The sequence below is a fragment of the Astyanax mexicanus genome, chromosome 24 (assembly GCF_023375975.1).
Source record: "Astyanax mexicanus isolate ESR-SI-001 chromosome 24, AstMex3_surface, whole genome shotgun sequence".
In the NCBI taxonomy this organism is placed as follows: Eukaryota; Metazoa; Chordata; class Actinopteri; order Characiformes; family Acestrorhamphidae; genus Astyanax; species Astyanax mexicanus.
Window position 1 is genome coordinate 25,909,445 of NC_064431.1, and position 17,547 is coordinate 25,926,991.

At 37.6% G+C, this 17,547-nt stretch overlaps 1 protein-coding gene across 10 annotated transcripts in view; it reads right to left on the minus strand.

Moving 5' to 3' along the window:
• The window catches only part of cadpsa (Ca2+-dependent activator protein for secretion a), a 214,045-nt gene that overhangs the window by 102,475 nt on the left and 94,023 nt on the right, over positions 1–17,547 (minus strand). For all 10 annotated transcript variants that reach the window (XM_022682798.2, XM_049471434.1, XM_022682796.2 and 7 more), the window contains exons 7-8: positions 10,726–10,837; positions 8,226–8,365 (exon numbers count right to left, since the gene is read on the minus strand). In XM_022682798.2, the coding sequence (XP_022538519.2) occupies positions 8,226–8,365; positions 10,726–10,837 (252 nt within the window). The remainder of the gene's footprint in view (positions 1–8,225; positions 8,366–10,725; positions 10,838–17,547) is intronic.

Here is a 17,547-nt window from a genome sequence, read left to right on the forward strand (position 1 = left end):
ATTTTTCATGCATCTTGGCATGTTCTCCTCAACCAGTCTTACACACTGCTTTTGAATAACTTTATGCAACTCCTGGTGCAAAACTTCAAGTAGTTCACTTTGGTTTGATGGCTTGTGATCATTCATCTCACTCTTGATTATATTTCAGAGGTTTTGAATTTGATAAAATCATAGAAACCCATAATTTTCAAGTGGTGTCTTATTTTTTTCAGAGCTGTATTTTTGAGACAAATGTATGTCTTCAGGTCTGGAACCTGGGTAGTGTCCATAATCAATTGGGAAAGATTCAAAAACATACTTACAACAAAATAATTTGACAAAATTTACAAAAGTTACCATAGTGAAGACGTGTGTATCATGGCAGAGCTCTTGTTCCAGTATAAAGAACATACAAAGTGATATCCCTCAAGGGTCAATATTCAGGCCCTATTGTTGTTACTGATTTGTGTTTTTTTCAGTGTCCTGTTTAATTTAACTTATAAACTGTGATACTGTATGAATTTTATTGTAAAAGGTTTAAAAAGCTGTTGGATTTGGATCAGAGCGAATACAGATGTTGCTTCTATTCAGAGCACACTTACTTTATTGTTTTAATCCAATTAAGAGCTGTGATTATAATAACACCTTTAATAAAGTGTCATCCTGCTAGAACACTCCATTGTTCTTAATCCTCTACAGTGTTCTATTGTTATTGCTTAATACCAGTGTGTTAAATTTATCATCACACACTGTTGTTAACAGTGTCACACAATTAACTTGAGAACTACTGAAATCTACTGTATTTCTGAAAAGCGAGAAGCCTATAAATCAGCCATAAGGACATATGCCCATACTGACGTACACACATACTGATTAAGCATAGTGTCTTGTACATTGACCTAATTGCAAAAGTAAGATATGTAATCAAATATACTAGTAACAAAAAACTACTACTAACACTGAAAAAATAGCAATATAAAATTGTTACCTGTCTCCACTCTCTAACTATAAACTTTACCATGAAATATAAATAATAAAATCCTGCAGCAATAAATAAATCCATAATATTGAAGTTAAAATACACACTTTAGTTGTGTCCCTGTGTTTCACTCATTCCTGTTCCTGTAAAACATTACCCTGATCATCTAAAACATCTGGAACATTCTACAAGTCACATCTACAACAGGAATTTACATCATCTGGTACTTCTAAATACCACAGGAAGACCAAAATTACGTTTCCTCATTAGTTTTTCTTCATATTTGATCTTATTGTAAATATGAATGAGAAGGTCAATCTCAACACTCACTCCTGTTACCTAAACTAATTCTTAGATCTTATTTGTTTATTTTTAAAATACAACTTTTGGGAAATTCACTAGAAAGGGCTCAGTATCTTCTTGCTATTAACATAGCTGCCATTTAGCCATTTGGTAAGTCTTTTGCTAATTCTATGCTTAAACTCATTCCTGTTACTCAAAAAACAAAAAGTAACAGAAGGGTGTTCCACTGACAGAAAAGAGTGCCATCAACAGGAGTTGTTTTTTTGTCACAAATATCAATTATTTAAACATGCACTTAAAGATTTCTTTAAAATAAAGTCTTTCTTGAGAGAAAATCAAAGGAATTTGTGGACTTTTAAACATGCTTTTTAAATGTCACTTGAGTTTTGTAACCATCTTTAGCTTAGAAACTTTGGAAAAAATTAAGTAAATCTGCCTAAGCTTGACCAGTACATGTTTTTAATAGTTAGATTCAAAGTTGGAAAAAAAAATGTAAAATAAGTTTCATTTGGAAGAGTTACAACAAGCAAATGGCACCCATTCGTTGGAATGGCCCGTATTCACGTACAGACAACCTTTCACTGAATGAAAAAGCAAAAGAACATCTAGGCTGCAAAGTCAAGCACGTCGTTCTTTGCCCGCATCCCACCATAACTGTGCCACCACCGTGGTCCCCGCTGGTGTCGTTAAGGGGGCACTGGCATGTTGCTCTAAATAAACAGGCTCCTGGGGCAGGAGCGGTTGCTGTGGTGCGGGGTTGCCAGGAGATGGAGTGAGGCTGCGGTCGGCATGGCGAGGGGGATAAAGTCAAGGCGAGTTTCTGCAAGCAGTGTGAGGCTTGGAGGCAGCAGAGGAAACATATGGAGCAGCGATAGGCAATCACACTGCAGAGAGGGCTGCAGGGCTGACCTGTGATCAGCCCTGTGGGCTGAATGTGTGAGAGATTAAATAAGAAAAAGAGGGAGAGGACTGTACTGTCTTAGCCTTTTAGAGATGCCACAGTGGCTACATCAACAGCTATCAGAATAATTGTTATGATTATAAATATATTTCTAGTGTCCAAAAGTAGGCAAAATGACCAAATTTTGAAGTTCTATTGAATATAGTTTCTATTAATTTCTATTAAATAAAGTAACTTTTCAATGATATTCCATTTTTTGTGATGCACTAGTATCCATATTTTTATGCCTGACATTGCCAACTTCAAAATTTGGTCATTTTGCCTAATTTTTGACACTAGAAATCTAAGCTAACGTTAGCTGTAAATAAACACAAGAACTTACCTAAACAAATGGTTTTCTAGACATATAGATATAAATTATTGTCCAGTGCTTGATTGACTTTATTTTTTTTATTACGATTAATTTTACTTAGATTTTAATCGTGCAAGAAAGGGGAGGGGTGTAATAGCAATATTTTTATAGTCTAAAAGGCAAGGAAACTTACCTAGATAGATATTTCAGATTTCTCTACTGGAAACGTGTCTGAAAGGTTAGCTAACTAGCTACCATATTGACGAGTCAATTCGGCTTAATACATTTAGGCAACATATTCTTAATACGCATACACTTTGTCCATATGTCAAAGCACGGAGTTTCCTTTAGTCAGTTTCCAGACAAAATCTGACCAATTTGGCAAGAAACTGCTTAATCTTGCAACACTAGGAGCCGCTCTATGCCGCTAATTTAACATATTTCCCAATGTAGCAACCCGCTAACAGGCAAACTGCTAACAGACAAACTGTTAACAGGCTAACCGCTAACAGGCTAAGCGTTAACAGACTAACTAATTAAAAGGTTAACCGCTAACAGGCTAACCACTAACAGACTAACAAATTAAAAGGGTAACCGCTAACAAGCTAACCACAACAGGCTAACCGATAACAGACTAATTAAAATGTTAACCGCTAACAAGCTAACCACTAGTTTAACGCCACAGCACAGACCGTGTTAGAGCTAAAAGAGGCTGAAATCTCAAACTTGTAAAAGATAAAGCTTCAAACCTGCGCACACAGTGGCAAGTGAATGATCTCTGGAGTGCTTGAGGGTCTTGTTTAGCGGCTTTTCTTAGATTTGAACGGAGAACAGCACTTAACTTACAACTACTGTGTCTTTCCCACCCGTTTTCAGAGAGCAACTAAAACCCAGAGCGCCCCCATTCTGTGACCATCTAAAATGCACATGACTGAATGAGCCATTTTGGGGGGTTTGGCTTGTGTTCAAAGGTTTTAAAAGTATTCACATTTATAACTCATTGGGTAGAAGTATAGAAACTTAGTTTTTAAAATACTTATATAGAAGTTGTATGTATATATATATATATATATATATATATATATATATATATATATATATATATATATATAGAAGTATCAACTCAAGTATCGACCCCCATAGGAATCAATTGTTCCTGGAGCGGTAGAGCGAGCGCTTTGGCGTTGCACGGAGCTGTGCGTTTCCCCGCCCTTTGGTTGAAACTTAAATATTAACTACAAGACATTTTTACATTAAAAGCTGAAATATGTTGCTCTGAAATAATAAAATATAATATCCTTGATTAAAATTAATTTAAAAAAATGTATTTTGTATTGTTTTTACTATTGCATTATCAGCTCAGAGCAAGATAGCCAGTCTCAATAGAGCTGGAATGAATTTCGGAACACCGGCATTCTCAGGTTTTTTTGTCAACCAATGAGAATGCAGAGCAAGCGGCATTAGGAATTTAATTGGTCAAATCCTGTTACCACGTCTGATTGGCTGAAGACTTTTGGCCGCTTCTTGCAGTAAAAGGCTCCGCGCTCGACCAGGAAACGCTCCGCGCGCAGACTCTAAAAACATTAAGAACAGTCAGATAGCACACGAGGAAAGACACTGTATATCCGAGAGCGCGCGCTCAGATTCGTACAAGAGGAGAGTTAATCTGAGAGAGAGCATGGTACATTTGTGTGAGGACACCTATATTTTACACTTGAGCAAATAAAATCCGTGAGCGCTGCATGGAATTGGCTCTTGCATTCAAAAACTTCGCTCTCGACTATTGGCAGTAAAATGACGCCATAGCTTTACAGTCATTACTAACGTTTGCTTTTGGGTTCGTGGGTCACTAGAAACTCTATCCTCCTTCACATTAAATAAACCTTACCTCTTTGTTAAAGTAGAATAAGATGAATAGTATGTTTACTGCTGAAGTGAACAAACAGAAAGAACTCAACAGCAGAAGAAAAGCATAAGTTGTACTTTAGTACCATAGGGTCTTATTGAAGGATATTTAGGCCCCGTCCACACGAATCCGGGTATAGCCTCCGGTTTATAAACATCTTTATAAAGTTTTTGCCTCCGTTTTTTTGTTTATATCTTCGTCCACACGAGCAGCGTTTTCAAAACTATCCCCGTCCACATGGACGTTTTCTCGCCACTCCTCAGCAACAACTACTTCATTTTCAAAATTGGGTGCTTGTTCGTATAGGCCTGGTACAGAATCTATGTTCATGGTAAGGTTTGTACCTCTGGACAGGAGGATCGGAAAAAAAACTGCACGCAGCGCAGTTTAGTACCTCAAGTAAGCTGTGAACATGTTAGTAATCCACAAATTGCAGAGAGAACAGAACCAATTCAGACACTGTCTCTGTTTCAGGATTCACAGTCACGTAAATTACGGTCACTGGTTTATACTGATTACAACACACCTGGTTCAATTAATCAACTAACAACAAACTAATCACAAACTAATCAACTAACTATCTGCCCTCGCTGTGGCGAGCTGTGTGATACAGTAGGAACACTAGCAGGACAGAGTTACTCCAGAACCACAGAGCTAACCCAGCTAACAGTCTAAAGAACAGTCTAAAACACAACGTAAAAAAAGGCTTAATGTGGGGTTTCTTTCCACTGACTGTTAGTAAAAAATCTTACGTGGCTTAATGTATTAAAACAACGAGCCAGAAACAATAAACATAACTTATATAATTTGCATAATAAACTTAGTCAGAATCTTCAAAAGATAAACAAATCACTATAACCCACATTACTGACCCGCTGTAAAACCCAGAGAGGCTGGGGAGTAAACAGGCTGAGTGAGCAGCTCCAGCAGCAGTAAATGATGTATTTTGAGTTTGCTGGTGTAGCTGGTCTGTCAGTATAATCATAATAATGAACACGCCACTATCACCTGTTTCGGATACACTGGTAAAACGTGCCACCGCGTTTAAAGCTTCGTGTGGACGGGGCCTTAGCTTACTCTAATAAGGAGGATGTAGTCTAGCAAAATACTGCTACTTAAATATACCACAGAACACTGCTGTACTCCTCATCCACTTTAATTTCCCTTTATTTAGCTTAATCCAACACTTCATACGCGTATTTTTTTTTTAAACATGACTTTCCATTCATCCACGTGTGGCACTAGGAAACATCTATGACGGCAAGCGGCTGTTAAAAAGGTGTGTGTTGGTGGAGTATATAAAACCCAACAGAGCACCAGGTTGTAATAATAACTAGTAAATATATTTGGGGAAATTTAAATGGTTTAGCGAACTGGTGTGGTTGCTCGCTTTTCTTTAATGACCGGTGTTATGACCGGTTGTGCTACACTGTCCAATCGTGCTACCCTAGTGTATTGTGGCGTCTGTGTGTGTGTGTGTGTGCCAGCTTTTAGTGTGCCTGTGGGGGCGGGGTATGGTAATCCGGGGCCAGCGGGGCATTATGGGGGTATGTTTTGGGTGGGTTAAGGGGACCTACCATCTCTGTGTTGGATAGCTGGGTTGGTGGCCTCAGGGCTGTTTTTGCTGTGATAGCAGTTGGGTTTCGCTCTCCTAGCCTTGTTCAAGGCTATAAGTGAGTGGCAAGCCAGTTAATAAAGAGCTGTTGAGTACTTGCAATGAGTCTCCCGAGTCCTCCTTCCTCTTCCACGCCACAGTGTATTACAGCGTAAAAAATAAGCACACTTTTAGAAATTTGCTTTCAACAGGATATTTGGATAAGCTAGCTAACTAAGTCACTGTATCAAAAAAGTAAAGGTAATGAGATGTGATTTTATATATATATATATATATATATATATATATATATATATATATATATATATATATATATATATATATATATATATATATTTTAATGCTTATTATTGATATTTGTTATTAATCGCTATTTTCACTTTGTATCACTCAGACAAAGAATGAAAGTGAGTTATAGATGAAGATCACCTATTAAAAAAATCATAAAAATGTAAAAAAAAAAATGGGTCCATGCGGGCGCACTTGTGGTAAGAAGCATATATCGGATGGGTAGCACAACTCGACAGAACACCGGTAGCACCTAGCCCTCACATGGATCTCCTAATCTACAACAGTGGAACACACAAAATCATAAGGCACAATAATTGCAGGCACCTATAATAGTACAATAAGTTATGTGCTTTATTTAACAATAAGATAAACAAACAGTTTGATGAAGCCTTAAATGATAGAAGGTTAAGTGAGCACGGAGTCAAGACGCTAACTTGGCTAACCTAAACTACAGAACTGGAGCCATTTACCTTCATAATCAAAAATAACCCCCTTATCGAGTTTCGCTTGTTTGTTTCTCGATAGATCATCCTGCCTAAAGTGCGGAAAAAGATGAGGAAAAATAAAACCTATCCATTTTCATAGCCGGTGCTCCAAACCGGAAATAGGTTTACCCATCACCTCGCCCGGAACTTGACCCCTCCTCCGCCTTGCGTGAAAAAGGCTAATCGTACCGCGCCGCACCTACCGTGTGCAGTGCGTAAGCACACGTGTAAGGAGCAGTAATTGGGGAAATGGGACAACTGATCCCTTTTAATAGGATGTTGACTACTTATAAAAAATTGAGCCAATCAAATAAAAGAGCAAGCCTTATTACTTATATTTCTTAAATTTTATTTAATTTTATTTATATCTCTTATTTATTTGTTTATAATAATGATGATATATGTTTTACAGTCCCCTATTTACAAGTAAAAAATAAATAAATAATAATAATAAAATTAAAACATTTCCTGGGTGATTCAGTGTTGAAGTTTTTAACAAATGCCTCCACGCTGCCATCTAGTGTCTCAGTTTATTTTCCAACAAGTACTGATTCATTTTAATTAGCATGTTTTTTAATGAATGCTTATTCACACAAATAAACCTTTATTACAGCGTAAATGCGTCAGTATGATATTCTGAATATTTATAAACTTACCGCTGACATGATTCTCCCTTTTATATTAACCATGGACAAAGAAAGTAATAATAAAAATGTTTGTTTTTACTAATAAAAATAATAATTGTATTTTTATTTTATTCTGCTGTGTTGGGGTCTTGTTTTATATAAAACGTGAAATATGACAAATGAAAACAACAAAACATGTTTTTAGGTTCTTCAGTTTCATCCTCATAATCCTCATAAAGACAGGTCATGCCAAAATGAATGATGATTGGTTTGGTACATAAATAAAAAATAAAAGACAAAATATTATAAAAATAATAATAGAGGATATAGTGTTTTAATGATTTAAATTATATTGTAACACACCTAATTCAGGAGCTGGGGCAGTGAGATACTGAAACACATTCTGTTTTGTGAATGAGGCATTTCTGGGTTAAAAATGTGTGAAACCTGTTGCAGGATTTTACTGACCACTAGATGGAGCCAAAAGACAACTAATATCAATCGAGGCTTTTTTCTGCGGAAGAGTGGATGAGTTTGTTCAGAAACAGGATTTGTTTTAGAGTTTTAAAGAGAAACAGTCTCAGAGGTTCAGAAATAAAGCTGCAAAACTGAACTGGTTTAAAATGGTGGATCTCAAATTAAAGTGGAAGTCAAGGTGACAACGTCTGTAGCTTTGTTGTGACTGGCCTTTGTTTTATTGTTGGTTTCCAATTCATTACAGTATTTATTCCTTTGGTTCACAGTTAAGGTGCTGCAGTCTCACACACACACCATCGCTTCTTACTCACCCACAGTGTTTCATATTCTGAGGTTTGTCCATGCGAACGGCTAATTTAATCCTCAGGTCATTGTCAGGGCAGCCCTTAGACACGGTCATCTTGTGAATCTCAGACTGTTTGGGGCTGTTGGGAGTTGGATGCAACACAACCTGGAAGCAGAACAGAAATATACGATATGAGATGAGTTTGGGCATTGTAGCAGTACAAATTACCATATTTTTCTCACTATAAAGCACACCGGATTAAAAGGCACACTATCAATATATGTCTATTTTCTGTTTTTTTCATATTATAAGGTGCATTATGGGACACTAATAAGGAACAGGGGTGTCGGCTGTTTCCCTTCTAATTCAACGCTGAGTAAAAAAAAAAAAAAAAAAAAAAAAGATTTATTTGGGTGAGTGTTGAGAATTTAAAGGTTAAAACATTGTCTTATAATCATGGAAACTATCAATTAAGGGTTAAAACATTGTTGTCCTATAATCATACAAAATACTTAATGAAAAACCAATCAGTATAATCCATTAGTGATTTTAATAAGGTTTACTCAATATGTTAATCAATCAATATGTTACCTGTATTCAAAAGGGAATTATTTAGCACTTTGTAATCTTTATTCATGTTGGTGATCATATGTTAACAGACACAGTACTCTTTAGAATCATATAACAAATGTAGTTTATTTGAGTTTGCACAAGAATGTTTCACAACACATGTGTAGCCATCTGGTTAGTTAGACCTTGAGAGTGAGGGAGGTTGACCCGTCCCCTCAGACCAAAGATAAGGAGGGAACTTCTACTGAAATTATGTTGCCAGAACCAGGCGGGAGGACAATAGATTTATTATACTGAAGACGCAGGTGCCAGGCAGGCATGGCGTCATGTCAAGATAGGATACAGTGTATGGGACCAGGGGGGGCTGTTCAACCTTCTTCACTCACACCATAGTGGGATGATCTATATAAGCTTGTGTATGTCATTTGGGTTTAGAACATTCTCCTTGACTCTCTGAGCGGAGCATTGTTCCCGGAAGATCTTCTGAAATAAACTGTTAAATTTGCTGAAAACTTGGTATCCTGACTCCTCTTGACTTCTCTACTCATCTCAACCATTTAAAAGAATTCAGGGGGAACGCACTGGAAATGGCGCTGTAAAGGGTAGTGCAGATTTTCCCAACAGTGAGTAAAGTGCTTTCATTTATTTACAGTAGGCTTAGATTTCCAGATTTCCACTAAGGCTGTGGCTAGCACTAGCGGTTAGCCACTAATGCTGCCTGACAGCACTAAGCTGAGGAACCCTGAGTGTACTACAGGCGATAATAATCATCTTTAAATGGTGAAAGAGTTAGCGCTTAGCGGTTAATGCTAATGCTGCTCCAGCAGTGCTAGCCAGGATAAGCAGCAGGCTACAGCCCAATGTACTCACCTCTGAACTTCGAAAGAGCTAGCGCTTAGCACGGTTAGCAGCTAATGCTAAGAACTAAACTGAAACTCCTTTATAACGCTGTACTTTAGCGAAGTGGCTTTACTGCTCCTTACAACCTGACTGGTAGAATTCATACATAAGGCGCGCCGGATTATAAAGCGCACTGTCGGTTGTTAATGAAAGTATATATCAAAATAAATATTATGCTAGCTAATATTGTTAACTCTTTAGCTTTAAGTTTGTTCAGTTATACTAGCTAGTTAGCTAATCTAATGTTTAAAAAAATAAAAATATAATTACCACATGTCTAACTAAATACCTGGCTTAATGTTTTTTATATATTTTACAGCTTACTATCAACATGTTTAAATTTATGACAGTTTTATCTCAGTAGGCTGACACTGCAGAAAGAAGCAGAGGATGGTGGGAAGTGTTATGCTAATCATCCTCACTCATGCCCAGTTCTCACAGGCATGAGATTCCATTATCTCTGCCATCAGTCTCAAAACAAAGACGCAATAAAGCCATTTGTAATGTGAATAAGAGCCTCCATCATCTCCTAATCTTATCTGAGAAAGTGAGAGGGTGACAGAGAGAGAGAAAATGGGAGAGAGAGAGAGAGAGAGAGAGAGAGAGAGAGAGAGAGAGCGGTGGCAGAGAGTATGGAGTGTATGGCTGCTCATTCATTATACTAATGTATTAAACACAGAGTGATCTATTTTAAGTGATTATGGCTCACAGCCAATGAAACCCAAAAATCAGTGTCTCAGAAAATTGTAATATTATATAAGACCAATTGGTACTTTTGGCAGTGTGGGCAGTGTGCCTAGTCCTGCTGGAAAATGAAATCCGCATCTCCACAAAAGTTATCAGCAGAGGGAAACATGAAGCACTAGACTTGATTTAACACAGTGGACCAACACCAGCAGAGGACATGACTCGCTAAACCATCACTGACCATCAGTAAATGTTGCATTTCATTTGGAAATCAAGGGACCAGAGTCATTGTTTTCCTGGAAAATCTTTCAGTGCTTCATGCTATAGGGTATATTAAAAATTAATGTGTGTATATATGTGTGTTTTACCCGTCCCAGCTCTTTATCTTCCAGTGCCAGCACTCCGGTGCTCTCTGTGAAAAGCTTCACCTTCACACCAGGAAGTGGGTGTGTGGTGGTGAAGTCTCCTTGCGTTCCCCAACTAGAAAGAGAAAGAGAGAGAGAGATGGAGGGAAAGAGTTAGATTTTATTGCTTTTGATTGCATTCAGGGACAAGAGTGTTAGTATGCAAGATGGGTAAGCAATTGGTGCAGCTTAAAGTAAAGCAATATGCAATTATTAGAAGGGGTGTCCACAAACATTTGGACAAATTCATTGTAGTATCTCAGAGACAATTCCTGAGACATCTATATATCTATATTTTTATTGAAACACAGGCACTCTAAACTCAATATGTCAGGTAGGGAGCAAAAACAAGACATGGAGAGCGGATGCACTTGTGAGGATTTAATGAAATTATTAATAAACAGACAAAGAAACAAAACTATAATGCAGAGAACATAGATAACACAGGATCCGATTGACAGTAGAACGTACAACTACGGACAAGGAACACAGGAACAAGGACAACCTTTTTTACACACAGAAGGGGACAGGAAACACCTGGGACCGGGTAACAAGGGGGTGGAGCTACAAACAAACAGGTGAGCAACAGGGGTGGAGAAATGGGATAAACACAGCACAAACAAAGGAAGGTAAATAAACACAGGGACAGACAAGAGAGATGCAAAACTGGACAAGAATGTGACACCCTAATTTGACTTTTTAATACTTAAATTATATATTTTTTTATTATTTTGATACACTGTTGCAGTTGTTTTAAGATTAAAAACAGTTTTAATAATAATACATAAGAATTGTTCTGTACTTCACTGTTTTTTCATATTTTCTATATAATGCTTTAAATAATTTATGAATAATATTCTTAGAAAGTGAGACTGGCCCTAAAGTATTTTGATATGGTCCAATGTGATCTGCACCCCTTTTATAAAAAAGTTTGGTTACTCACTTTGATGTAGTGTGTGGGGATCTGGAAAAGAATGATGTGAAGTGTGTGTGTGTGTGTTTACAAAGAGGTATACCGTAGAAACAGACTGACATCCCCTATGGTCGTGCAGGTCAGTGGGGGAGCATACAGAGGACCAGGATGAGCATGAATTCAGTAAAGTGATGAGGGGATGTCAGTGTGTGTTTATTCATTGAAGCATATGTACAGTATATGACCATGTGTGTTCTTATAGTGTGTGTGTACATATTCATTTATGTGTGTGTGTGTGTGTGTCCAGCATGTGTGTGATCTCTAGAGATGAAGAGGGCAATCAGCGGTGCTCTGGAGATCTGAGCGTGGAGAGACGGGTCACCATAGCAACCGCTCTGAGCCCAGTTCCCTGCAGAATGCCTGGGGTGAGCCTAGGGGCACATGGCCTATAGCCTGTGTGTGTTTGTGTATGTGTGTGTGTGTGTGTGTGTATGATAGCAGTTTTAATAACAAACCATTTATCTGATCTTCAATATTAACTAATTTATATAAAGTTATATAAAGCTATAAGTTTGACAAGTAATAAATAATTAGAGCTAGCAGCAATAATAACATATCAATTTTTTCACTTTTTGATAATAAATAATGTAAATAATTTCCCAGTAACATGATGAAAAGACCAAAAAGAACTCCTTCTGAAAAAAAAAGAAGTGAAAAAGGCAGGGTGTAAGGTAACAATGAGTATTATGCTGCACCTTGTGCAGGGTGTAAGACAGGGTGTTCTGTCTGCCTGTCTCTCAGTCTCTCTCTCCTTCTTTCTACCTGTCTGTCTCTGTGCATTTTTCTGTCTATCTATCCGTCTGCCTGACTCTGTCTTTCTGTCTCTGTAACTGTCTCTCTGTCTGTCAGTCCCTCTTTTCTTGTCTATCTATCTATCTATCTATCTATCTATCTATCTATCTATCTATCTATCTATCTATCTATCTATCTATCTATCTATCTATCTATCCCCCATTTCTTTGTCTTTCTCACTGTCTGTCTCTTTGTCTCTCTCTGTCTGTCCTCTCTCTCTCTCTCTCTCTCTCTCTCTCTCTCTCAATTCAATTCAATTCAAAAAAGCTTTATTGGCATGACCATAGTAAATTACAGTATTGGCAAATCATTAATTAATTAATTGATTAATTGAAAAAAACAACAACAACAACAATTGATCAGTTAACATCGATGCATACATAAACAGTTCAATATACATACATATAAACAATTCACTAAAGTTAGCTAGACATTAATTATCATTGCAATTGACTGTTTGGATATTTGTGTAGATTATATTGAAGCTATTCTCTGTCTCTCTGTCTCTCTCTCTGTGATCAGTGTTCTGATGTTTATTTCGCGGGTCTGCTCTGGGCCGATAGTGAATGAAAGCAGCTGAAGGAGAGTGGTCTTAAAATAGAAGCGGGAATATGTTAAACAGTCCACTGGGCCGAACACTCAGAACCACGGCGAACGTTTCCCTGTGTATCACTGTTGATTCAGGTTGTTTAGACTGCGCTGTATCTTTTTCCCTGCCTCTGCTGATTTGCATTTAGATGAATGGCAGGCGGCCCATGAAGATATTTTACGCCACTGTTCTCCTTCAGGTGGAGCTAAAGGCAGTTACATCACCAGATGGAACACGCTGTGCCAAAACTTACGTTAGTCAATATTTAATTTAATGAAGGAAATACACTATATCGACCAATTGTATTCACTCAACTGCCTTGAACGTATATGAAATTGAGTGACATCCCATTCTTATTCCCATCCCATAATCTGTAGGGTTTAATATGATGTCTTTTCTCCCTTTGCAGATTCTGTATAACAGCGTCAACTCTTCTGCGATTGCTTTCCACAAGGTTTAGGAGTGTGTTTATGGGAATTTTTCACCATGTTTCTTTCAGAAGAGATGTCGGACTAGAAGGCCTGGCTCATATTCTCCACTCTAATTTATCCAGAATGTGTATTTATCGACTTATGGTCAGGACCCTCAGGACTCTGCGCAGGCCAGTCAGGTTCTTCCACACTAAACTCGCTCATACAGGCCTTCATGGATCTTGCTTTGAACAAGAAGGGGCCATTCCGAAAGTGATCCTACAAAATCTCTTGGTATACTGAAGTAATAAGTAAGAGTTAATTAAAAAAAATTATCCAAATGCATAAAAAATTTAATCAATTATTGGTGCCAGAATAGAAATCCATATTAAACAAACCTAATAAATTGAAATTTTATATGCACATTGTATATAAAATTAATCAATAACCAGTGTTAACTATATGCAAAAGACCATTATGCACATTCTTTCAGATCGCCAAAGCACTTTATTAAAGATGAAATATCTCTGAACCCCCTTTTCATCTGGATCATCAAGCCATTAACACCATTCATTAATTTCCCGCTCTAATAATAGCAGCCGTTACAGCTCTACCTCGCTAACGAGCTCTGTCCCGCTAAGGAAATCTACTCATGTCTGATTAATGAATCTGACTCAGACTCTTAGACCACCCTTTTTCACTGCATACTTACACACACTTACACACAATTACACCAATTCCATGCAACTAGTGTAGAGGCATGCCATTGCCACCAACCTGCTAGTGGTTTATAGTACATTACAATTTGGATTTTAGATATGCTCAACAAAAAAAAAATAGTGGTGCTTTTTAGCAGTGACACTGTGTGCACTTTTAATTTATGGTGCAGGGGATTCATTTATCTTGTTGTGTTACTTTGTTGGTTTGAATATGGTTGATTTATCCATAGCTAGAGAGATACAGAGCCAAAAGCATTGAATTAAATGACTGTGCACCATATAACACTTTGGGATGGGTTGAGTTGATAGATGATGGGGATGATGTAAAGTAGTGATCTTCCAACAACCTTTTACATTAATGAATAACGTATCTGTCCAATAGAAAACAAGTATCTCTGTTCTTGTCGATTTTTAGTTCACTACATAATTTGAATTCCCACACTGTCCTTTACACCGTGTCAAAATTTCTTGATGAATGGACCAATAAAAAGTCTCAAACATTACCTAAATTTTTAATCATCTATTTTTTACATTGAAAGTTTTATCTCTCTGCACTTAAAATTCTTTAATTCTCCCAAAAATCGACAGTGTGCCTTATGATCTGGTGCACCTTATGTATGAATTCTACCAGTCAGGTTGTAAGGAGCAGTAAAGCCACTCCGCTCAAGTACAGTGTTATAAAGGACTTTCAGTAAAGTTTCTCCAGCATCAAGGCTGGAGCAGTATTAGCATTAGCAGCTAACCACAGCGTTAGAGCTTTCACTGTTCAGAGGTTAGTATATTGGACTGTAGTCTGCCTGTTAACCGTGTTAAAACAAGCTACATGGGACAAACCGCTAGCTAATATCAACCTGGCTTACTGGAACACCATGGTTCCTCAGTGTAACGCTGTTGGGCAGCATTTGCTAGTGCTAAGCTCTGCTAACTGCGCTGTTGAAAATATTGGAAATCTAATCTTACTCTAAATAAACAAAAGTGCTTTATTCACCCAAGTAAATAGTTTTTAGGATAGAAATCTGTGTAAATTACTGTGCGATACCTTTGTTTCTTATTATTTTCACTTAAAATGAGCCTTATAAATCCGGTGAGACTTATGTATGGAAATAGACCAGAAAAGAGACGTTCCTTGATAGTACGCCATATAGTCTGTAAAATACAGTACATATTTTTCATTGGACATGTGACAATATGTAGTCTGACCAAAGGAGAATGGGTCCCCAATAATAAACAAGAATTGTTTTTTCCTTCCAGGGGTTCCTCCTTCAGAGAAAAACTGAATCTCAGATTCTCTCAGATCTGTTTGAGGCTTCACTCTGAACAAGGGGTCAAACTCATGGACTTAACACTACAGTATTAACAGTGTTAAACATTAATGCTGGCAATAATTTATTACGGTGATATGTTGTTAATGTATTAACTCTGACAGCTCAAGGAAAAGACAGAGAAAAACACACTTTCTTTAGGCTTTACCCAAAGCTCACTCTCTGTGGGCTGAGTAACTGAAAGGAAACCCAGAGTGGTCCTAAAGGTCAGAGCACACCAAACAAACAAACACAAACAAACTGAAATGCCAGACCTGGGTTTGACTGTTAGAATACGATATTTTTCAGACTATAAGTCATACCATATTATAAGGCACATTTTAAGCAACAACAGTAAGTAACAGGGGTGTCGCCATGTTTGCCTTCTAATTCAGAAGGTCTCACTGCTGGGGAAAGTGCCTAAGTAAACAAAACTGCAATTCTTAAAAAAAGAAACATCTTTCAAAGTTAAATGAGTGCTGAATGTTAATCTACACAGATTTCTCTCCTGAAAACTGTTTATTTGGGATAGTAAAGCGCTTCCATTTACTTAGAGTAAGCTTAGATCTCTAGTATTTTAGCATGGTTAGCAGCAGCGCTTAGCGCTAGTAAATTCTGCCCGACAACGCTACACTGAGGAACCCTGAGTGTTCCGCTAAGCCAGGGCACTATAAGGTAGTAGTTAGTCCCACTTGGCTTGTTTTAACATGGTAAACAGACAGGCAACAGTCCAATAATACTCACCTCTGAACAGCGAAAGAGCTAGTACTGTGGTTAGCGGCTAATGCTACTACTGCTCCAGCCTTGGTGCTGGAGAAACTCCACTAAAACTCCTTTATAATGCTGTACTTCAGTGGAGTGGCTTTACTGCTCTTTACAACCTGATGAATTTATACATAATGCACACTGATGATTTTTAGGATTTTTAGGAATTTAAGCAGTTCAGCTTGGTTTGATGGCTTGTGATCATTTTCCTCTTGATTATATCCCAGAGGTTTTGAATTTGGTAAAATCAAAGAAACAATTTTTAAGTAGTCTTAATTTTTTGTTTCCAGAGCTGTATATGATGATAAATAAAGCACATACAGTAAGCCAAAAAATTACATTTGAATACAGACTTCATGCTAGAAGTATCCCCTGTGGTTAGTGGGGTGTTACTAGTACATTGTGTTGAGAAATGGTTAATTTTATGTTTATTCAAATGTTATTATGTCTCTAAAGATGTCGTTTTACTTGTTTTTTCCTGCGTTCTGTGTTTAGATCATTTAGAGTGTTCTGTACTCAGAGTGTTACTTTTCTCAGACTGTATCTTTCCTTCTCTTTTTATCACCGATATGAGCAGTAAGGACAGAGTGTTTTGTGCTAGTTTATAATCAGTCTCTTCCTTCTGACTTTAGAAGAGAATAAACAGCAAGATGACATGTTCATTTGACAATTGGCCTTGCTCCTTCCGGGTGGATAGATGGCGCTCTCTACCCACATCACTAAAGGGTGATGTCTGCAGCACGGGGCATCTGTGAGCTGATGTATCGGAACCGAGTCGCTGCGCTTTCCTCCAAACGCGCTGGCTGCTCGGCAATGCTGCATCAGCAGCAGCTCGAAAAGAAGCTGTGGCTGACTTCACATGTGTCGGAGGAAGCATGTGTTAGTCTTCACCCTCCTGGTGTGTTGGGGCATTACTAGTGATAGGGGGAGTCATAATGAGTGGGATGGGTAATTCGCTGTGCAAAATTGGGCAGAAAATGGGAAAAAAATAAAAATAATAAAATAAATTAAATAATTCAATCATTGTCCTGTATCAATGATTAATTATACAAATTATTAGTCATTTTTTGGCCTAATCATATTGCTTGGCGTATATTCAGTTCAAATATCAAATTTCCTTTGTGTGTTCAGATTCCTGGTCTATTTTCTCTTATACTCACTATTATTATCCAAAACCAGCAGCACCTGAGCTGGACTCATTGAGGCCACTGAGCTTGTGTTGACGTAACACTGGCTG